Raw genomic sequence first — 24,036 nt, 5'->3', positions numbered from 1 at the left:
TTTCAGGATTTCTGTGTGAGGATTTAAAAAATCAGCCAGTGAAGAGAAAGAAGGAAGATGAGACCAGGAGCAGAGTGGTGATGGGGAGGGTCAGGAGAATCCCCGGGGGCCATTTGGGGACCACGGCCGGACTGATTATTGTGTAGACTAATAATATTGTGTTATATAAAAGTGGTCTACCTCGCTGCACCATCCTGCAGCCTGAACTGAGCCTCGCAGCCTCTTGTCTCTCCAGCACGTCACACGCTACCAAGTCTGTATTTGCAGTAGGGGGGTAAATGAGTGGCCCCTCCTCAGGTGGTACAACCCCAGTGTGCCTTGAACTGTGATTGGTCAGCTGCTGACCAATAAGAGCTGTGAAGTGGGGCTGGTACAGAGTCATCAGAGACGTGTTGGTGTTATCAGGGAACGTGTGTGTTCACTGTTCACATTGGTTTGAAGCAGCAGCAGAAAGAGAAGGAGAAAGGTGGAGCAGAGAAGAATGAAGAAGAACAAATACTGGAGGAGGAAGCAGAGAAATGTTCCACAATCACAGAGAGATTCAACATCCAGTAAAGAGCCGGCAGCTGAAATGCTAAGCAGGGGCGTTGTAACTAGCTGCTAGCTCAGCTCATATTAAATGTGGCTAGTATAGCTAGCTGCTAGTTGTTGGGCAGCAGCCCTGTGCTTGTGTTAGCTGCTGTTTGTCTTTGTGTGTTATTAACAGCTGGGACTGGTGATCTCCAGGTAAAATGAAGGGTCCCACTCGGCCCCTGGATGAGAGCAGTCACAGTGTTTGTGATTCAGAGCAGCAGAGAATTGACAGAGTTTGATGTTAAAATCAGAAAGTTGATGAGAATCAAACTGCAACAGTCTCACAGATCTTCTGCTGCTGCTACTGATCTGAACAACAGCAAAGCTGCAGCTCTCTGCAACCAACAAATATTGCAGCTGGTGTTGTGTGTTGATGTCAGCACTGCAGAATCATGGGAAGCTACAGACCTTCAGACTGCAACACAAACCAGATCAAAGCAGGGCCAGTGGCTGAGGCGGGAAAGTGGAGACAAGAGGAAACTCAGCTGGGACATGGAGGCAGGAAGGATTAGATTGATGGTGGGAGAAATTTATGAGCAGCTCCCACCTCCCCAACATCATAGTGAATAAACAGGTGAGGAGCCAACATGTCCTCTATGTTCAGGTGGAGCTTCATGTGGCTCCTTCTATCAGGGGCTAAAACAAGCCTGTCTCCAGGCCCACACACCTGGAGACATCAGCAGGTGCTGAGGTGTCTCCCAGCAGCCACTGAGAGTCAGAGCTCAGAGGTGAACTCACTGGAGGCAGAAGGAGACAAGATGGATTTGATTTGTTGGTGAGGGTGAAGGACTCAGGAAGCAGCTTTGAACAGGCGTGATGCAGCTGAAGGCAGGGAGGGACTGGCCAATCAGAGGAGATCCAGGAAAACAGCTCCTAGTTCCTCAGGAGACAGCTGCCACTGATCTGAGAGCAGATGTTGTGTTGTGGTCAGAAACACAGCAGCTTGTGTATGTTGTGGAGCTGACAGTACCATGGGAGGACGCAGGAGAAACGGCCTCTGAGAGGAAACAGCTCAGATACACAGAGCTGGCAGCAGAGGCAGAGGAGCCTGCTCTGAAAGCTGAGCTCCAGGGGAGGTTGGCTGTAGGGGTTTTGTTGGCAGATCAGTCTGGTCCCTGTTACCTGAACTGAGCTGCTCTCACTTCTGTTCTCTTCAAGTCCACGTTGTGCTTCTCTGAACCTGTGCACTGTGAACTCAAAGCGCTCCAGGTGTCCTTCATGTCATATCTAGTTGATTGTGTGTGAACACAACAAAAGCTCAGACTTGATCTTGAAGAATGGAGCTTCTTCTAATCCCATGAATAACACAAGTGGTCATGTGACTGTGGTTCAGGAGCAGTTACCAGAGCAGACTGACACTGACACTCAGAGAAACTCTGTTCATCAACTATCAGACCTAAAGCGTGGACGTTGTGCTGAGCTGAAGGGTTGTAGGACTGTGAGCACAGGTTTGATCTCTGCTCTGTGACCTTCATTAACCCCGTCCTCACTCAGTCTGCTCCTCCCTGGGGGGGTTGATGTGAAAATCAGATGAATTCTACTTCCTCATTCAGTGAAGATCAGCTGAATAAATCTGTGGTGTTTTCCAGCAGGAGGCTCTGAACGTTACCTGAAGGTGAACTGGTTGTTGCTGCAGGTCACAGAATCTGACGGCTCACAGAATGGGCTGTAACACCGGTGGTAGACTGAGGCCGAGCACTCGTCCTCCTCAAGTTCTCAACAGTGACACAAGTTCTTCTTTAAAGATGTGGACACAGAGAAATCTTTTCCCTCCTCCTGTAAATGTGACATTGTGCAGTTGTTTGGTGACTTTGGAACATTGAAGCTGCTCCACCATGTTTGTTCTGAACAGTGTGACTGAGTTCTCACTGTTTGTTCACGTCCTCAGTGTTTTGTTTCTGTGCTGATGTCTGTAGTGTCAGAGAGGGAACAGACTAAACAGATGTGAATCCTCTGATTCTCCTCTGATTACAGACTGAACTGAGGTCAGCAGCAGATGATCAACCTGTGTTCACACCAACAGCTGTATGAATGTTGTGCTGACATTTGGATGATGTGTGTAGAAGGCTGACATGATGAAGATCCACAATAACAGAAGGACAAAGTCACTCTACTCATTTTAGACAAAGATCATTGATCAGGACAAATCTGATTGGTTATTAATGATTGATCTACATCTTTGATTCTTTATTCAGATTGAGACTCTGCAGTTTGTCAGAGATCAGCTGTTCTTCTCTGGTCTCAGCTCTGAAGTCCAACCCCTCCCATCTGAGAGAACTGGACCTGAGCTGGAATGAGGACTTGCAGGATCCAGGAGTGAAGGGTCTGTGTGGTTTTCTGCAGAGTCCAGACTGTAGACTGGAGACTCTGAGGTCAGTTCGCTGTTGTAGATCTTATATCTTGAATCCACAGCTAATGAAGCTTCACACACAAGTTGAATCCATTGACTGTGAATGAATGAATGACATTGTAAATAGTTGTTGTCTCATGTTTCCAGTTGTTCTTCTCACAGACTGAGAATGATTCTTCAGTTTCAGCTCATTTCACTCACTTGTCATGAATAATGTCTGTTCACTTCAGTTCAACCTTCACAGCTCACACACTCGTATTTCTCTCAGTCAGAGGACTCATGTTTTCTAAATCCACTGGAGAAAATGTCCAGTGTTAGTTGTTCAAGTCAATTCATTTTTATCACAACAACATACACAAGATCCTCACAACTAATATTTGTCTAAAGAAAGTGAAGAAACAATCTTCTTTTTTTCAGTAGATTTCAGTGAAGTGTCAGGACTAATGTCTGTTTGATCAAACTGTGTGTGTGTGTTTTCATCTCTAACACAACACACACAACTGTTGTGTTGTGTGTGTTGTGTTGTACTGACATGATGATGATCCACAATAACAGAAGGACAAAGTCACTCTACTCATTTTAGACAAAGATCATTGATCAGGACATATCCGATTGATTATCAATCATTGATCTACATCTTTGATTCTTTATTCAGATTGAGGGACTGCAGGTTGTCAGAGATCAGCTGTTCTTCTCTGGTCTCAGCTCTGAAGTCCAACCCCTCCCATCTGAGAGAACTGGACCTGACTGGAAACCAGGACCAGCAGGATCCAGGAGTGAATGGTCTGTGTGGTTTTCTGCAGAGTCCAGACTGTAGACTGGAGACTCTGAGGTCAGACTCCATGTTTTCTTTCTGTGCTGAGATGAATGTGATGTGAAAGTTGTGTTGACACTGAGCTGCAGACATGAGGCTGATATTATACTGATCCACACTGAGGATCTTCATGGTAAAGTCTGTTTTCTTCTTCTCTGCTTTTAGTCCAGTGACTGTTTCTCTTCAATTTTCACCTCATGACTTTTTCAAACACCAACAGAAACACATTGAATCTGTCAGACAATAACTGATCTATAATCAATAGCTGATGGTCCCAACACTTTTATAAGGCTCTGTGATGTTTGTACTGACTCCAGTATTCAAAGGGAAGTTGTCATAGCAACAGGTTGTTTCATCACTTTAAATCCTGTAGGTTTGACTGTGTTAAATATTTGAGCTCAGTCACCAGGTGTCTATGTCTCTGCCGTTCCATCAACGAGTGAATTTAATATATATTTCTATACATTTGTTCTCATGTCTCCAAACTTCAGCCTGACATGTTTGTTGTCTTTGAAAACTTGAGGATCTTTAGTAGAATCTGCACAACATGAGTTTGTATAGATGGAGCCACAGGTGGAGCTGGCAGAGTTGAAGAGGTGGAGTCACTACATCTTTATTGAAGCAGCAGCATGTTGTCATGAATATTAATGAGAGCTGTTTTTACTTTGTCTGTTTGATTATTTGTGGTTTCAAGCAGGAACTTTGTCTCCTAAACTCACATCGTTGATTCTTTATTCAGATTGAAGGACTGCAGTTTGTCAGAGATCAGCTGTTCTTCTCTGGTCTCAGCTCTGAAGTCCAACCCCTCCCATCTGAGAGAACTGGACCTGAGTGAAAACCGAAACCTGCAGAATCCAGGAGTGAAGGGTCTGTGTGGTTTTCTGCAGAGTCCAGACTGTAGACTGGAGACTCTGAGGTCAGTTCACTGTTGTAGATCTTATATCTTGAATCCACAGCTAATGAAGCTTCACACACAAGTTGAATCCATTGACTGTGAATGAATGAATGACATTGTAAATAGTTGTTGTCTCATGTTTCCAGTTGTTCTTCTCTCAGACTGAGAATGATTCTTCAGTTTCAGCTCATTTCAGTCACTTGTCATGAATAATGTCTGTTCACTTCAGTTCAACCTTCACAGCTCACACACTCGTATTTCTCTCAGTCAGAGGACTCATGTTTTCTAAATCCACTGGAGAAAATGTCCAGTGTTAGTTGTTCAAGTCAATTCATTTTTATCACAACAACATACACAAGATCCTCACAACTAATATTTGTCCTAAGAAAGTGAAGAAACAATCTTCTTTTTTTCAGTAGATTTCAGTGAAGTGTCAGGACTAATGTCTGTTTGATCAAACTGTGTGTGTGTGTTTTCATCTGTAACACAACACACACAACTGTTGTGTTGACAATGTTGTGTTGTACTGACATGATGATGATCCACAACAACAGAAGGACAAAGTCACTCTACTCATTTTAGACAAAGATCATTGATGAGGACAAATCCGATTGATTATCAATCATTGATCTTCATCTTTGATTCTTTATTCAGATTGAGGAGCTGCAGGTTGTCAGAGATCAGCTGTTCTTCTCTGGTCTCAGCTCTGAAGTCCAACCCCTCCCATCTGAGAGAACTGGACCTGAGTGGAAACCAGAACCTGCAGGATCCAGGAGTGAAGGGTCTGTGTGGTTTTCTGCAGAGTCCAGACTGTAGACTGGAGACTCTGAGGTCAGACTCCATGTTTTTTTTCTGTGCTGAGATGAATGTGATGTGAAAGTTGTGTTGACACTGAGCTGCAGACATGAGGCTGATATTATACTGATCCACACTGAGGATCTTCATGGTAAAGTCTGTTTTCTTCTTCTCTGCTTTTAGTCCAGTGACTGTTTCTCTTCAACTTTCACCTCATGACTTTTTCAAACACCAACAGAAACACATTGAATCTGTCAGACAATAACTGATCTATAATCAATAGCTGATGGTCCCAACACTTTTATAAGGCTCTGTGATGTTTGTACTGACTCCAGTATTCAAAGGGAAGTTGTCATAGCAACAGGTTGTTTCATCACTTTAAATCCTGTAGGTTTGACTGTGTTAAATATTTGAGCTCAGTCACCAGGTGTCTGTGTCTCTGCCGTTCCATCAACGAGTGAATTTAATATATATTTCTATACATTTGTTCTCATGTCTCCAAACTTCAGCCTGACATGTTTGTTGTCTTTGAAAACTTGAGGATCTTTAGTAGAATCTGCACAACATGAGTTTGTATAGATGGAGCCATAGGTGGAGCTGGCAGAGTTGAAGAGGTGGAGTCACTACGTCTTTATTGAAGCAGCAGCATGTTGTCATGAATATTAATGAGAGCTGTTTTTACTTTGTCTGTTTGATTATTTGTGGTTTCAAGCAGGAACTTTGTCTCCTAAACTCACATCTTTGATTCTTTATTCAGATTGAAGGACTGCAGTTTGTCAGAGATCAGCTGTTCTTCTCTGGGCTCAGCTCTGAAGTCCAACCCCTCCCATCTGAGAGAACTGGACCTGAGTGGAAACCACCTGAAGCGTTCAGACCTAAAGGATCTCTGTGGTCTCGTGGAAAGTCCAGACTGTAGACTGGAGACTCTGAGGTCAGTAGAGGGGCGGAGTCAGTCCATGCTGCTCTCAGCAGTATTGTACTAAACACAGTTAGTATCAGAGCAAAGATCCAGTGTTTCCTGTGAACCTCCAACCTCCTCAGTGGCTGCTTTCCTCAGTGAAGCTCTGAGAGGAGAACGGGGACAGGCTTCAGGATTGGACAGAAAGACAGAAAGAGAGAGACAACAGTCAGCCAATCAGAGCAGCCAGAAGCTTGTTGTGATCATGTGTGTGAGTTGATGTGAAGACGACTGTTGTTGTTGTTGTGTTGATGTGTACAGGAAATAAGGCTGATTCCAGCTGACAGCCTCACAGATGGACAGAGACAGTGTCCTCATTCATCAAACTGTCCAATCTGATCTGAGACTGTTTGTTCTCTGGTTTCAACACTAAACAGCTGATCAGTTTCATCTGTGTCACAGCTCTGAGATCAGTGTGATGGAGCCTGACAGTCCCTGGCTCTTAGTGACAGCCTCCATGTTCAGTCAGGTGATGTTTCAGAAGCAGCTCACATGTTGATCAACACACAGAGACTCTGTGTTTAAAGTGACATCAGCTGACAGGTAACAGGAGTGAATCCATCACTGACCTGTTGCTGACTCAGCACTTTGTCTCCACTGTGGACTGAGTGAAATGTGCAGAGTGAACAGACTTGATGCTGAACGTCTCTGCAGGTCTGTGAGCTTCCAGCTCAGTGTGTTCACTCCAACACGTTAACATGAGAGCTGAGAGGAAGCAGCTGCTGCACATCTGGTCTGAACAGGACTGAAGTCCCTGCTGCATCACTGACTGATGAAGTGAGTCTCTGTAAACACTGATCCATCTCCTCTGCTTTCTTCTTCTCTACACAGCTGGAGGTGAGAGTGGAGAGGAGAGCTTGATCCAGCAGTGACTGAAAGAGGAACCAGAAGAAGTGGAGATGACTCTCAGTGCTACAGTCTGAACTGATCTGAGAACAGCTCCATTGTCACACACAGAGTCCAGTCCACCATCATCCCTGTGTGTTCCTCTGGATCTGACAGAGCATCATCAGTGTCTCTGGACTTAAAGCTCATCAAGTTCAGCTCTGAACAGTTTCCTTGTTGAGCTTCACAAAGAGGGAATTTCACAGTAAAATGACTTGAACTCTGAAGATTAGTTTGACTCAGACTTGAAGCCTCATGTTCTTCGGCTGAACTTTACAAGATACAGTTGTACAGGAGGAACATGTTGTTTTTATCCTCCACCTTACTGATGTATTCAATAATACTTTATAGAAGATATATTAAATGATCATATTTATAATGTTGAATATGCTAAATATTTGTAACCAGCCCCTGCAGTGAATGGAAACCAAAAAAGTTTTTTTACTCCAGTAGAAGTTAAAATATTTTAAGATGAAAGTAAAAAGTAAGTTGAAGTTAAAATCTACTCATTATGTTACTGTTACATTTTCATAGTATTGTATTTTATTGCACATTTACTGCTTCTCTTAAGCCTGTTGAGATATGAGGTTTTTAGCCATATCTCCCAGCCTTTTTATATGAGCATGTCTATATATCTTAATGATAAGTCAACAAGTATCATTGTTTAATTCATCATTAATTAACAGAACTTTACTTCCTGTTCTTTATAGCCTTATGTTTGACTGGTGTTTAGTTCTGCTGTTTGTAGCAGAATAATAATTCAATGTAAATTCAAATGTAGTTTAAATTTTCACCGACACAGTGAGGGGGGCAGTAGAGTTTCAGGAGCCAGAACAACCTCCACCAATCAGAGGTTTAGTTCAGCCTGAGAGGTAAAACCCAGGGCTGGTGAGAGCGTCATCATCTTCATCAGCTCCTCTCTTCTCTCATTGGCTGACATTCACAGCTGATCCACAGAAATACTCTGGGCTTTTTTTACTAGAGGTTTTAATGTTGGCATTTCACTTGTTTCTTGTCTTTGTTCAACACGACTGTTTTTACATCCAGAGACTGTTGATGTGAAGTGCAGCATTATCAATGACCATAATTAGCAACTCATTTGAACACATTTCCTCCATCCACTACTGACTTATTCAATGACCTTGTTGCTTCCAATGATAATTTAAGATTCTCTTTAGGTACAGTTGCTCCTTTTCAAAAAGCACCACAAATCAAACAGTTACGTCGTCAGGAAAGAGAGACGATTAATTCAGAAAACCAAAATAACCACAGTTTTCTTTTCTACATGTAACACACTCTTGGGGCGCAATGCTCTAGATTCAGGAGGAGCTGAGTGCAGGGTGGAGTGACCATCAACACACAACAACTAAGTGCAGTTAACTGCACTTTAGTTGGCTTTAAATTTCAAACACCACCACAATTACCACAAATAACAAACTGGGCCCTTTGTTCCTTTTGAAATAAAATAAAATAAATTGTCCTTGTTGTGAGATCAGCTCTCAGTCAATGCCGGATCAGAGGCAATATCAAAGTTCCCTCAGAGTCAAGTGATGGTCTAAATCAGAAGAAAGTCTGGTTTATCAGAGTCTTTAAAGTCAGAGTGCACTCTATGTCTTGTGTGAATTGAGCTGTAGCAGTCTCAGGGACTGACACAGAAAAAGATAACTCCGTTGATCCAGTGGAAAGGGGTGATCTGGGTGTCTGGTGTCGTTGGTGGCTCGCCATCCACTGACCCGCTGGACTTCTCCTCTTTCTCCACAGTAACACTGAGAACCCTTACTTTTCCAGTAAAGCATGTATTTCCTTTTCAAAACAGAATCTGTTTCACCAACCAATTAAATCAAGTTTTTAACAACTTGATAATAAACATAAAATGAATCTTACAGCATACTGCTTTTTAATTCAACATCACTGCTTGACAGCAGATCATTATCCCCAGCTCCATGGAAACAGAAACTATGATCTCTTTCCAACATTTCCGATTTTTTCCTTGTTTGATAAAATGATGGATTTTATACAGAACTTAAATATTAAGCATGAAATATGTCTCTTTTTAACATTTATTTATTCACTGATCACAACGTGATGATAACTGACTCCTCTTGTGAATCATTTCAATGCTAAGATGTAGCAGACTAGCATAGCAGCAACAGAGAGGCTAGCTTACCGAGACCTCGTGGTCCGTGGCTCCCGCCGTGCAACCGCTTCAACTGTGTTCTGATAGCGACAGACTTCTGTATCACTTATGACTTAATTCTCACTCGTTTTCAAACCTCAAAGTGGGGACTCTCATTCACACATGCACAAATTCAAACATTTATAACTTTATTAATTCCCCCTTTTTTTTTGAGATTGGTCTTAACCCATTTTTCAGGTGGGTTACAGTTCCACCAAAACAATGTCTTTGTGAAACTTTAATCCTGCAGCTCAACAATCAAAGCCAAAGAACAGTTTGCAGTTTATCAGACGTGACATTTACATGATTATAAGCAACACGGTATAGACGGGTTGGGTATTTGTTTAGTTACTTAGACACCTGCACAGGCTCTTCTTTACTAAGGTTGTGTGTAAGCTGTGGGTTAGGGGGTGGGGGGAGTCAGGCAGCAGGAGTGAGCTGGTGGTAGTTGACTTGAGACAGCCAGGCTAACACTGGCTGCAGCCTTTATCGACACGTTGCAGCTGGTAACGTTACCGATGTCGCTGTGGTCTGACTTGGATCTCCACAACCAGTTTTCAATATCCATGAAACGATTTGTGGACACTTAGCAAACACTACTGCATTTTCTGTTAACTACAGAAGTGTTGCCTGGGTTTTCCAAATCGACCGTACAGCTTGTGATGAATCTCACAGGACAGTTTGGTGAATCAGTGCTTTCAGTGTCATTGAAACGGTTTATTCTTAGTACATAAAGTACATAAAACACATGGAAAGGACAAAATCAAACATGTCTTTTTATCCTTCATTGTTAATGTTCTCGGACATCAACATTTGATAAAAACTTGTATGAACAAAGTTAAGTAACTTAAGTAACTAACAAAGAAACAGCCTTCTAATTACAAATTCTGGCAAAACCTCCATCAATGTGCTCTTGTACAATTACAATCTGTGTATGTTGCTATTGTCAGAATTTACACCAGATATAATTCATAGCATAAGACCATCAACAAACTTAGACCAAGAGATTCATAAATACTTTTATTGCACTTTTAAAAACCATCAATTTCAAAAATGTCATGAACCATCAACAACACTCGTAGGTACTGGTTGGAAAAGAGGAGATGGCTCCTCCACTTCAGACCCCCCCAGCCGAACCAGTGGATGGAGACACCATCATCACCAAGGTTGTTCCCCGTGGTCTCTGTAGCTCTCTGGGCTCCACGCCAGATGGAGCTGTCCCCAATGATCCAGACCTTGGCTTCTAAGAAAGAGTCAAAAATAAGAAGCACTCTATTAAACGAACTCCAGTTATCTGAAAATACATTACTCCCTCAGCTTAGTTATAAAAACAGTCTGCTCTACTGTTTTATCATAAATAATAGAATAGAAATGAAGTCACTCCACACAGTAATGTTGTTGCCTGTTTCCAATAATGAAACTGACAGTGACAGAAACAATGAGCCACACTCGAGCACAGACTGGAGACCCAGCAGTTCACTGTAATCACGTTATCCCACTGTCACTGTTAACACTCATGAAGCTCAGTATCATCACCTTTGATTTGCAGAACCAATTTTAAAACACAATATTATGATGTTTTACCATTTATATAAAGTCTATGGTTTACACTACAGTTAGCTTACATCCATACTTACACTGTGTGTGAGCTAACACACAGTAACTTCAGCTGCAATAACTTTACATAACCCCTCCTGTGTGTAATATTTTCCAAATGTGGACATGCAGGCAGTTTGCTATTAAAAGTTCTTTAATACTTCGTACTGAAGTTTAGCTTGAGTTATGGAAAATGACTGAATGCAGACTCACACAGAGCAGCATCGAGCCTCGTGCAGTGCGTCAGGTAGCTGGTGGAGGTGGGTGTGCATCGTGACCTCGGGTCTAAGGTCAGCTCCACCCTCGCCTCCAAATATGGTGTCTTCTGGTTTCAAAAAATCAAGGCTTCAAAACAGCAGTTCACCAACCAATGGGTGAGATCACAGTGGGTTTATCAGGCACAAAGATGGACTCACTGAGCAGACTGAGACAAAGTCCAAACTCTAGGTCCTTTATTCAGGCAAAAGGTCCAGTACACAGTAAAGCAGTCAGCACAGGCAGAGGAACAGAATCAGCAGGCAAGAAACACACGAGAAAACTACAAAAACTGGTCAGAACACATGAGGAGCGTCAGAAAAGTCACACTGGAGTAGAGACAGTCTGCAAAATGACAAGGAAGAGACGTGGACTTAAATACAGACAGACAGGGAAGAGAACGAGACACAGGGGAAAACCATTAGGGCGGGGGGAAGTCATCAACATGGGGGGAGGTAAAGACACCAGGAATAGGGCAAGACAGGAAGTTGAGACAGACCTGTCAAAATAAAACAGGAAACAGATGACAAACTCAAACCCTGAAACAACTTTATAACACATGGACAATAAATCCTCCTTTAACCCCAGAAACAAACAGAATTGAATTGTTGAATGAGATAACATGAAAGAAAACACATGTAGAGAAATCTGATCCATTAAAACAATAATTAAATACAAATGAAGAACTGAGCAAGAGTTAATTAGATGATGATGATATTGTTAACTAGAGATCTGGACACATTTGAAAGAGAATCAATCTATATTTATGGATTTGGAGCTTAGACAAGGATTTCCATAAGGATTTGGATCATGTCACAAACATAAAACAGATGCTCTGCTGTTTCCATGTGGGTCAGCCGGGGTTATGGTTTGTCCAATACATCCACTTTAAACGCTGCTGCAGCAAGGAATCATATCATATCATATCATATCATATATATCATATCATATCATATCATATCATATCATATCATATCATATATATCATATCATATCATATCATATCATATCATATCTATCATATCATATCATCATTGTATCTAACATTAAGTCAGAACTTTAATGTTGCCTTGGTGGAGCTGGTTTCACATTCTTTGGATAGTTTCATAAGAATGTTGAGTAAGGAGGGAAGGATTTAACAACAGTTATAGGTGGACAAACATTTATGAACTCTCATAGACACAGACACAGGTATTAAAACAACACAGAGGCTGGTTTAAAGAAATACCTTTTCTTATGTTGTATAATCAAGGGAATGATGACTGCAGCAATGATGACTGCAGCAACACAACCATTAAGGCCACTAACACAATCCAAGTCCCAGCTTTAAGACAAAGAGAAAAACTGTTGATATGATTCACTCAGCAACTATAAAGCAACAACAGATCAAATGAGAACACTGGCCTGAGGACATCTGAGCATGAATATTAACTTACTGAAGTTTCTATTGTCAGATCCAGATTCCTCACCAAAACCCGGAAAAGAGACTCACATCAGAATCATAAAATCCTTCTCAGTCTATGAATCTCTGGAAGTGTCACTCAGCATCAGCAGACGTGTGTTTGAGCCCAGGAATCATGGGAAACACCTCTTTCTGAACAGAGAGCACTCGCACTGCACATCTAACCTGTGTGCTGTTGCCACAGAAACCTGACAGCACGGCTGTAGTGGTGACAGCGACTGTGCGCTTGGTGTTGGTGACACTGACAGTGTTGTATTGTGAGAAGCAGACGTGTGGTGGTGGGACATGCAGTGTTCCTGTTGAAGCAGGTGGAGCTGTGGCTGAGCAGGACACCACAGTAGAGTCTGACTCTGTAACATGTTGAGAGGCTTCATGCAGCTCTGCAGAGAAACAGATATTGAACAAATATCAAATGGATGAAGTCGTTAGTTTGTACAAAAGTCTGCACAAACTGCTCATTGAAACAGGTTCCACTTGTAATGCAGTCAGATCTCACCATAGATCTGGAGGCAGGTTGTAACACTGAGATCACTGTCAGGGCTGGTTTGAAACAAACAGCGACAGCAGCCTTCATCCTGCTCCGTCACATTCCTGATAACTATGGAGCAGCTCTGCACTCCATCATCTTTAAACTCCACTTTATCTCTAAAATCAGGACTGACACTGAGACCAAGCTTTTTGTTGTTGGTGGCAATATTCTTCTCCCCGCTGGATAAAACTCTCTCCAGTGTGACTTGACTAACATCTCCAGATTTCATGAGTGGGCAGTTGGAACGAGCCTTTTCTCCCGCTGCTGCCTCCACAGTCTGCTGTGTTTGTATCACAGCTGTTGGACCTGCATGGAGGGAGTGAAAATACAGTTCAGTTTAAGATCTGAGCTTCCAGCTGTGTGTGAGCAAGAGCATCACTGCACAACAGTGATTTGTAGAAACTACAACTTGATGAAATCTGTCATCACATGGCATCCAGGCCACGTTTTCTGACACTGAGTGCTCAAAATGCTATTAAACTCTATGAAATCTGGAGGGGACTTGTATTCTGACCTTGATGGTGACTGCATTAAAAACACATGCAGCATTAACTATTTCATTCTGTTGTTTTTCTCACTGTCCAAAGACAAGCGTTGCAGTATTCAAGTTACTTGAAGAGAGCCTATGAAATCCTAATTGTTCTCCATCACACCACAGACAGTAGTATTTTGTAGTAAAAGTATAAAAAAGATAAAAGTATAAAAGATTACCTGTGGCCCTTATAAATGACAAATGTGAGGGAAATGACTTCATTGTTTGTGTTGCTGGAAAAATCATAAAAGAAATAAATAATTCCTGATCATGACTCAATGTAGTGTAGTCTGTCCCACATTTGCACCTAGAAGTAGCAGCTTATATATCTAAATATATGTACTACACATGCTTCACCTTCAGTCTTTATTATGTCAGTGTTATCCTGAACTCAAATGTATCAGTCGTTGTGAGAGATCATTTATTTTGTTGTTCCAGCAACTTCAAATCAAAGAGTTTATTTCCAAGGGGAAAATGGGTCAAATGATTTCTATGTGTCTTTCTTATTAATACAGTGTATTTCATGACAGCCGCTCACACTGAAGCACTTGTCTTTGGAAAGTGAGACAAATGATGTCATAAAGTCACCACAACGGCTCACCACTCACCCTGGGCCGTTTCCGTGCATTTACCCTCAAGCTCTGATAACAAGTGCACTTTAACTTTGGGGGCTCGGTGCCTCCGGGGGAAAAGTCCTTCTCACAAACTGAAGCTGTTGAAAATGTGCCTGACTCACCACAGCTGATGGAGAACGGACAGCAGCCTGCAGAGACAGGACCAGAACAGAGAGACCACCAAGAAAGACCCTGACCTGCAGGGTCCCCACTACCTGCTGTCACACCTGAGTCCTCAGTGAGAAATGAGACTGAGCACTGAGAACTGTGGAAACACTTCAAGCTGTGGGAGGCCTGTTAGAGTTCCCATAAGACACCAAGACTGAGGGCAGAGGCTGTTAAAGAAAGTGAAGCCACTAAGTTGTTGAGTGGTTAAGTTTATATAATGTAGAGCAGAAACTGAGTTGTGTGAACTTTCTATTATTACTAAAAACAGGGAGATGTCATGTATTGTGTTGTAGTACTGGAGCTGCCAATAGGAGGAGCTGTAACATTACAGACGTTGTTCTGGTTCTACTGCAGACGCACGAGTAAAACAGGTTCTGTCTGCTTCAGGCGTCTCCTCCTTTGGTCTGATAGAGCACAAGGTCATTTTACAAAAACCATGAACACAAAAGTGTAATTCATTCAGATTCAGCAGCATCATAAACCAGCAAGAGGAGAAATGGTGGTGACGGGGACGTCTGGTCCCTGTCGTCTTCACTCAGACAAAAGGTCGACTTCACAGAAATCAGTCCAACAGGACGACAGCACATGATCAACAGGCTAAAGGTCAAGACAGAAAGTAGTCGCACACTGGCTCACTGAGAAATATACACAAAGGAACAAAAGGCTGGACCACTGTCACAAGGGGGACAAGAGGAACTGGATCAGAGGGAAGGGAACACTGACACTAAGGCCGCGTTCAGACTGCAGGCGAATCTGATTCAAATCAGATTCCTACTCAAATCCGATTTTTAGGGCTGACTGTCCACACTGTTTTTCGCAAGTGTCCAAATCGGATATGGCTCTGTTCAGACTGTGCCACATTGACTGATCTGACAGGTTGCTGTAGTAACGAAGCGTCTGACGTCATATAATTGCGACAGTGACAACAACAACAACAACAACAAACATGATGGAGGCAGGTCACCTCAGTATATTGGCCTTATCACTGTCCAGTAGAGGTGCAGAACATCTCAGACGCACTAGACATTTGCAACGCCGCAGGAGGCTGGTAGGATTATACACAACAATGCTTCGTGCTGCACTCACTGCCGGAGTTTCTGTGCAGCGACGAGTGTGGTGCCACCCGAAGAGCTATGACTGGTGGGAAAATGTAGTCCTAGGCAGTTTTGACGATGACCAATGGCTTGCGAATTTCAGAATGTGCCGAGCAACGTTTAATATGCTCACTGATCGCCTACGACCAAGGCTCACACGCCTGGACACGCACCTCAGGCCGGCAAAAGCGGTGGAGAAACGTGTCGCAGTTGCCCTGTAGTGGTTGGCCACAGGGTCAGGGTACCGCACCGTTGCGCACCTTTTTGGTAAGGCAACGGTGTGCGTGGTCGTCCGTGAGGCGTGTACCGCCCTGACTGCTCTGCAAAAAGAGTACATCAAGATCCCTGTGGGAGATCACCTGCAGCGCATCGTCCAGGGCTTCCTAACACACTGGGTCTGGCATCGTGTAGAGTGACGTCACGCACAGTCAAAACCGATCTGAGTGTTTGGAGCTGTTCAGACTGAGACGCATCTGTCCAAATGCGATCTGAAACTAACTCCCAAAGGTGGTTTCGATCTGGTTTCCAAAAATCGGATTTCATGTGATTTGTGACTGTTCAGATCTCCAGTTCCAATCTGGATGGGCTAAAAATCGGATTTAGGCTGGCACTCTGAACAAGGCCTAAATACTATTCTGGAGGAGGGGGGGCAATGAGACACAGGTGAAACTGTTGGCAGAGCAGCACGCCACAGCGGCTACTCATTGTGAACCCAGGTAGCACCGAATTTGCAGGAAAGGAGGAGAAAGAAGACGTTCTGCTGTGTCTCAGTTCACCCGCACACTGCAACTCCAAACAGATGCGTGCAGGAGGCCTTTTATTAACCACGCCCATCAGGTGGCTCGTGAATCACAAATTAAATTAAATGTTTGCCCCATTATTAAGAAAACAAATAAACATCCATTAATTGAGAGCACTATTCAACACCCCCACTTGCTCTCACATTATTACAAACAACAAAAAACATTACATTTACATTCAATCAAAAGGGGGGAAAAATATCATCACCTTTCCAGGGTTTTTCTTTTAGTTAACGCCAAACATAAACTTAGCAAATTTGACTAACTTAAATTTTGTTACAGGTTTGGTCATCAAATCTGCTACCATGTGATCAGTTGGACAATACTCCAATAATACCTTTCCATCATCCACAATGGACCGTATGAAGTGGTATTTTATATCCACATGTTTACACCTCTGTCTACGGACAGGATTCTTAGCTAAAGCAATTGTGCCTTGGTTGTCCTCATACAGCTTAGGTAGTGCATACAGATGTTTATCTATGCCATCTAAAAGTTGTGTGAGGTACAGACACTCTTGAATGGTTGCAGCCAGAGCAATATACTCTGCCTCACAAGTAGACAGTGCTACAGTGGGCTGCTTTTTTGCTTTTTTGGGTCTGCCCTTCGTCAGGCTTACACAATATCCAGTTGTGCTTTTTCTATCGTTAACATCACCAGCCCAGTTCGCATCACTGTAGGCTTGTATACGCAGGTTCTCATCACATTTCCTGTAACACAACTTCTTATCCCTTGTGCCTTTGAGGTACCGCAACACATGTTTAACTGTACCAAAGTGCTGTTCAGTAGGTCCACTAAAATACTGTGACAGTTTGCTTACAACAAAACTCAAATCCGGTCTTGTACAGACAGTCAAATAAATCAGACTACCCACTGCCTCTCTGTATATGGAAACATCACTCATCAATGCAGCATCATCTGTGTAGTTCAGTTTTTGTTCACAAGGTGTTGACCTAGGTTTACAATCTTGCATGTTGAACCGTTCCAGGATCTTCCCAACATACTTTTCTTGTGACATTGTTACACAGTCGTCCCTCTGGTTAAAATCAATACCAAGAAAATGTCTTAATCTGCCCAAATCCTTCATTTTAAATCTTGCTGTAAGCATCTCCTTCGTAACATTCATAGCATTTTCATCACTTGCTGCAATTATTAAGTCATCAACCCAAATTACTATGATCACCTTCTCATGGCCTCTTTGCCTTGTGTAAGCACAGTGGTCAGCCTGGTTTTGTATAAACTCGTTTTGTGTCAGATACTCATGTAACAACTTGTTCCAGTTTCTGCCTGATTGTTTTAGCTCATATAATGACCTCTCCAGTTTGCAAACCAACTCTTTGTCTGTGTGGGATTTTAACTCGTACCCCTCCGGCTGTTGCATGTAAATCTCACAGTCAATGGGTGCATTTAAATAGGCAGTCTTCACATCCATCTGGTGTAAAATCAAATTTTCCTGTGCTGCTTTCTGCATCAAAACTCTGACACTAGTCATGTTAGCGGTAGGAGAAAACGTCTCCTCATAATCTACACCAATCTTTTGACTGTACCCTTTAGCAACATATCGGGCTTTGTACTTCTCAGATCCATCAGCATTGGTTTTAATAGCATACACCCATCTACCCCCCACTGCTTTCTTACCCTCAGGCAAGTTGGTCAGGGTAAATGTGTTGTTCTCTATAAGTGAATGCATTTCCTCATCCATTGCTTTTACCCACTCTCTTGATTTATCTGATGTTACAGCTTCTGTAAATGAAACAGGTATGTTACACATCACTCGATAACAGTAATCTATGTTACTCTGAACTTGATCAGTCTCCTCATCAGACATACATTTAGATACATGGCTATCTGTGTATCTGTCTGGCATTCTCCTCTCTCTAGTGGGGTATCGGCTAGACTCAGGCTCACACTTGACCTCAACCGTCTGTGGTTGGTGGTGACTCACTTCAGGTTTATGCTCTGCTGCAACATGATGATCTGGACTTCTGGACCTGTGCTGTGTGAAGTCTTCATAATCAGGTGTAAAACCGGTCTGTGTCTGTTGTTCTATACCTGACTTAGCTACAAACTTTACCAGTCTGTGCCTCTGCACTTTCTGTCAGGAAAGTAGACAATGTATGCAGGGCTGTTTTTGTCGTACCCGACAAAAACACACTTTTCACACCTTGGATCAAGTTTTCGCTTGTCTTGTTTATAAGCAAAACACTCTGAGCCGAACCTTTGCATTCTAGACAAGTTGGGCCGTCTTCCTGTCAACATTTGGAACGGTGTCTGCCCTGTGCGTTTATTAAAACGCCTATTTCTAATCACAGCAGCAGTCTGGACCGCATAAGTCCACAGTTGTTTTGGCAAACCACTCTCAATTAGCATACACCTTGCCATGTCAGAAAGTGTGTGCCAACTGCGCTCAGCAGAACCATTTTGGTGAGGAGAGTAAGGTGCTGATGTCTGATGTCTTACCGCATTTTTAATGAGCAAAGTCTGGTACTCTTTCCCTGTGAATTCTGTACCATTATCAGATCTGAAGCGTTTCACCTTGCCATGTGGGGCTGTATCAGCTAGAAACTTCTCTGTAGCTAGGACTGTGTCACTTTTGTTCTTTAAGAAATATACAAACACTGTACTGGAAAAATCATCAGTAAATGAAAGTGCATATCTGTACCCATCTCTAGACTCTGGGTGGATTGGTCCTGCCAAGTCTGTGTGTACCAGCTCTAGAGGGGTTTTAGCCCTCACATCAGGGTCTCTATTTCAGGTCTGGTAAAACTTCCCCTGGGTGCACACTTCACAATGTAGAGGTTTGTTTGTTGAACCTTTCATTTTCATACCGTCCACAACATCTTGTAACCTCTGGATGTCACTGTAGTCGCAGTGTCCCAGTGTCTCATGCCAAGTCTGTATGTCATGACAACCCTTGCACTGATCATCACATTCACCATTACTTACTGTGTGCAAATAAAACAGTCTGTCTTGTAGGTGAACGTGGAATCTGGTCCCGTCTCTGTTCTTCCCTTCCTTGAAGATGGCGGCCGCTCCGCTGGCAGTGGCTGCTGTCACAGAGAAAATGTCTTGTGAGAAGGATGGGATATACAACGCCTGCCTCCGCGTTACGTTCAGGTGTCTTCCTCTGCAGTCGCCCACCAGGCCCCTCCCGGTGCCTCCTGCTGCCCTCTCGCTCACTCTGAAGGCGCACACGTCCCGGTCATCGTCGTGGGCTCTGTTAACATCGTGTCCTTTAACCCTTGTGAACGAAGGTGGCCCAAAAATTCCGCCTCCCGTAACTCGTAGCTTTTTTTCATCTCCATCCAACAGGAGCCGCGACACAGCGGCTCCTCATCGTGAACCCAGGCAGCAGCGAATCAGCAGGAGAGGAGGAGACAGAAGACGTTCTGCTGTGTCTCAGTCCACCCGCTCACTGCAACTCCAACAGCTGCCTGCAGGAGGCCTTTCATTAACCACGCCCATCAGGCGTCAATCACAAATTAAATGAAATGTTTGCCCCATTATTAAGAAAAACAAATAAACATCCATTAATTGAGAGCACTATTATTATTATTATTATTATTATTATTATTATTATATCCACATTGTGTTGACTGACAGAACTTGGTGTTATGGTTTCACTGATCTGTCACTGTCTGTTTAAATCTCTATGGACCGAGTCCCCGACAAAAACCATGTCAACTAACCATCAGGGAAGAGATCCTCTGACTGATCTGGAAGCCTCACAGTTCTGAAGTTAAACAGACACAGTAACTGTCCTGCTGGAGCCTGTTTCTTCCTGTCTCCACCTGTGTGCCTCACCTTCCTGTTCCAGTCCTTTCATATGACACTGATAAGAACTTTGAGCTCTTTGTGACCTGCTGAGTCTTCTGCCACTGGAGTCCGTCCACTTCAAGCTTCATCATGAGCTGTGTTCAGAGATGCTCCTCTTGTAAGTGGCTGTCTGAACCTCTGTCATCACTGAGCTGCTTCACCACAGAGCTGCTGCTCACTGGATGGTTCCTGTTCCTGCAGGAGATCAGCAGCTGCTCAGCTCTTCAACCCACCAACAGTCAGAGTCACTGAGCTCTGTTTGGTCAGGAGGCAGGAGAGGAAGAGATTGGCTCAAGGGAATCACTAACCAGCCAATCAGCAACAAGTTGTCAGTGTGGGTGCAGACCATGAAGTTTCAGAGCATGGTTCAGATTAAAGCAGATAATCACTCAGGTGAGCAGGTGAGTGTGAGTGAAGGCCGGTGCAGAAACCGTGGAGCTGCTTCACTCTGTCCTGACACATGAAGACTGACAGACTCTGCAGGACAGATGGTCCCTCTGGGCACTTGGCTGTAAAATGTTTTTCAATTCAGTTTTATTGAGATAACTTATAGATAACACACATAAAATATGTCCTACAAACACTTTGGCCAAAGTGATTCACACAGGATTAAAACAACAGAACAACAAAAAACACTGAAAAGACATCTAAAAGAAAGGTAGTGGAAGAGCTTAGTGATCTGCATGGAACATAAAACCAAAGAAAATCTCATGTCACAACTTTACAGTCGTTTCTGAAAGGTACAGAGAATCACAACAGTCTAAACAGGTAGTGATAAAAGTGTGAGTGAGGATTCTGAGTGACTTTGGAAACATTTCTTATTTCTTCCTCTAAAGATCTGAGGCTAAAGTGATCCCAAATATGTGATTAGTGTTTTCATTTGTTTGCTGAGACCAAACACAAAGTGTAGATTTTCTCTTGCTGCTTTTAAAAGGTTTTTACACATCCATGTGTTAATGTTCGTGAGACAGGTGATGAGAGAGAGCAGTGCAATGGAGTCATTTGGGGAAACAGAGATGTACAATTGTGTATCATCAGCGTACAGATGGCACCCAATATGGTGATGGTTGATACTGTTTCCCAATGGGAGCAAATATAGTGATAACAGGATTGGGCTGTGAATGGTTCCTTGAGGAACACCATATTCAGTACTGTGGGTCCCCTGAGGATATTCACCATTCCTATGGCTGTTTCATTAAATAAGAATAAATCAGACTAAAACACGGTCAGAGACCGGCTCATTTCTCATTTACCACTTTGATTACAGCACTCTCTGTGCTGTGGGTTGCTGAATAACCAAATTGGAACTTTTCTAAAATGTTACTAGTTAAATGTGAGTGGTTGATTAAAAACAATTTTCTCTCAAAGGAATGTGTCTGGAATTATTTAACTGGCAGTCCAGATTGATCATTGACATTTTAAAAGCAGTAGGTTTCCTGAGTTCAGAGGACTTTATTAGTCTTGTTGTTCCTTAGGAGAGAGTCAGGTAGCAGATTGGTTGACATCATAGCTGGGAGCCCATGAGAGTTTGTGTGTTAATATTTGCTATGCTGGCTCTAACAGAAATGTTTTCTTTAAAACTGTGCAGAGATTTTCTCAGTTGAAAGTTGAGTTAGACTGAGAGCAGGTGGTGGATTTAAAAGATGATCAACTGTAGAAAAGAAAACTGTGGTTATTTTGGTTTTCTGAATTAATCGTCTCTCTTTCCTGACGACGTAACTGTTAATTAAAACCCTATGTTTAAAAATATACAAGTGAACATGTGATTTGCTTTTCCTCTGTCCTCTCTCAGCTTTTCAACAGCTTCTTTTTCCATGGTGATTCGATTTGTGGTGTTTTTTGATCAGGAGTAACTGAATCAAAAGAGAATCTTAAATTATCATTGGAAGCAACAAGGTCATTGAATAAGTCAGTAGTGGATGGAGGAAATGTGTTCAAATGATTTGCTAATTATGGTCATTGATAATGCTGGACTTCACATCAACAGTCTCTGGATGTAAAAACAGTCGTGTTGAACAAAGACATGAAACAAGTGAAATGTCAACACTGAAACTCTACTGCCCCCCTCACTGTGTCGGTGGAAATTGAAGCTACATTTGAATTTACACTGAATTATTATTCTGCTACAAACAGCAGAACTAAACACCAGTCAAATATAAGGCTATAAAAACAGGAAGTAAACATAAAAACATTATTTACCATACAGAAGGATTTAAAGTACTGTTAATTAATGATGAATTAAATACTTGTTGACTTATCATTAAGATATATAGACATGCTCATATAAAAAGGCTGGGAGATATGGCTAAAAACCTCATATCTCAACAGGCTTAAGAGAAGCAGTAAAGTGCAATAAAATACAATACTATGAAAATGTAACAGTAACATAATGAGCTGAACTTGATGAGCTTTAAGTCCAGAGACACTGATGATGCTCTGTCAGATCCAGAGGAACACACAGGGATGATGGTGGACTGGACTCTGTGTGTGACAGTGGAGCTGTTCTCAGATCAGTTCAGACTGCAGCACTGAGAGTCATCTCCACTTCTTCTGGTTCCTCTGTCAGTCACTGCTGGATCAAGCTCTCCTCTCCACTCTCACCACCATCTGTGTAGAGAAGAAGAAAGCAGAGGAGATGAATCAGTGTTTACAGAGACTCACTTCATCAGTCAGTGATGCAGCAGGGACTTCAGTCCTGTTCAGACCAGATGTGCAGCAGCTGCTTCCTCTCAGCTCTCATGTTAACGTGTTGGAGTGAACACACTGAGCTGGAAGCTCACAGACCTGCAGAGACGTTCAGCATCAAGTCTGTTCACTCTGCACATTTCACTCAGTCCACAGTGGAAACAAAGTGCTGAGTCAGCAACAGGTCAGTGATGGATTCACTCCTGTTACCTGTCAGCTGATGTCACTTTAAACACAGAGTCTCTGTGTGTTGATCAACATGTGAGCTGCTTCTGAAACATCACCTGACTGAACATGGAGGCTGTCACTAAGAGCCAGGGACTGTCAGGCTCCATCACACTGATCTCAGAGCTGTGACACAGATGAACCTGATCAGCTGTTTAGTGTTGAAACCAGAGAACAAACAGTCTCAGATCAGATTGGACAGTTTGATGAATGAGGACACTGTCTCTGTCCATCTGTGAGGCTGTCAGCTGGAATCAGCTTTATTTCCTGTACACATCAACACAACAACAACAGTCGTCTTCACATCAACTCACACACATGATCACAACAAGCTTCTGGCTGCTCTGATTGGCTGACTGTTGTCTCTCTGTCTTTCTGTCCAATCCTGAAGCCTGTCCCCGTTCTCCTCTCACAGCTTCACTGAGGAAAGCAGCCACTGAGGAGGTTGGAGGTTCACAGGAAACACTGGATCTTTGCTCTGATACTAACTGTGTTTAGTACAATACTGCTGAGAGCAGCATGGACTGACTCCGCCCCTCTACTGACCTCAGAGTCTCCAGTCTACAGTCTGGACTCTTCACGAGACCACGGAGATCCTTCAAGTCTGAATCCTGCAGGTCCTGGTTCCAGCTCAGGTCCAGTTCTCTCAGATGGGAGGGGTTGGACTTCAGAGCTGAGCCCAGAGAAGAACAGCTGATCTCTGACAAACTGCACCAACTCAATCTGAATAAAGAATCAAAGATGTAGATCAATGATTGATAATCAATCAGATTTGTCCTGATCAATGATCTTTGTCTAAAATGAGTAGAGTGAC

The 24,036-nt window shown here is 42.9% G+C and overlaps 3 protein-coding genes and 1 long non-coding RNA gene across 4 annotated transcripts in view; 2 read left to right on the top strand and 2 right to left on the bottom strand.

Moving 5' to 3' along the window:
• Positions 1 to 24,036, top strand: part of LOC139611994 (protein NLRC3-like) — a 266,035-nt gene that overhangs the window by 14,137 nt on the left and 227,862 nt on the right. Inside the window, exons 10-13 of the mRNA XM_071467100.1 lie at positions 2,769 to 2,945; positions 3,579 to 3,755; positions 4,477 to 4,653; positions 5,287 to 5,463. Of these exons, the coding sequence (XP_071323201.1) occupies positions 2,769 to 2,945; positions 3,579 to 3,755; positions 4,477 to 4,653; positions 5,287 to 5,463 (708 nt within the window). The remainder of the gene's footprint in view (positions 1 to 2,768; positions 2,946 to 3,578; positions 3,756 to 4,476; positions 4,654 to 5,286; positions 5,464 to 24,036) is intronic.
• The window catches only part of LOC139612011 (ribonuclease inhibitor-like), a 176,347-nt gene that overhangs the window by 42,108 nt on the left and 110,203 nt on the right, over positions 1 to 24,036 (bottom strand). The gene's annotated exons all lie outside the window — the stretch shown is intronic.
• Positions 6,365 to 9,153, top strand: LOC139612023 (uncharacterized). The gene is made up of 2 exons (XR_011686426.1): positions 6,365 to 6,596; positions 7,217 to 9,153. It is a non-coding gene; the product is annotated as an uncharacterized lncRNA (long non-coding RNA).
• LOC139612012 (OX-2 membrane glycoprotein-like) lies at positions 11,473 to 19,685 on the bottom strand. The gene is made up of 3 exons (XM_071467148.1): positions 19,443 to 19,685; positions 13,256 to 13,594; positions 11,473 to 13,139 (listed from the first exon to the last, which is right to left on the bottom strand). The coding sequence occupies exons 2-3, from the start codon at positions 13,515 to 13,517 to the stop codon at positions 12,835 to 12,837; spliced, it is 567 nt and encodes a 188-aa protein (XP_071323249.1). The 5' UTR covers positions 13,518 to 13,594; positions 19,443 to 19,685; the 3' UTR covers positions 11,473 to 12,834.

This window comes from Trachinotus anak, unplaced genomic scaffold (genome assembly GCF_046630095.1).
Source record: "Trachinotus anak isolate AG129_WGS33_773 ecotype Australia unplaced genomic scaffold, CSIRO_AGI_Tana_v1 ptg000029l, whole genome shotgun sequence".
NCBI lineage: Eukaryota > Metazoa > Chordata > Actinopteri > Carangiformes > Carangidae > Trachinotus > Trachinotus anak.
The sequence above is the reverse complement of the archived record's forward strand: the minus strand, read 5'-3'. Positions and strand labels throughout refer to the sequence as shown.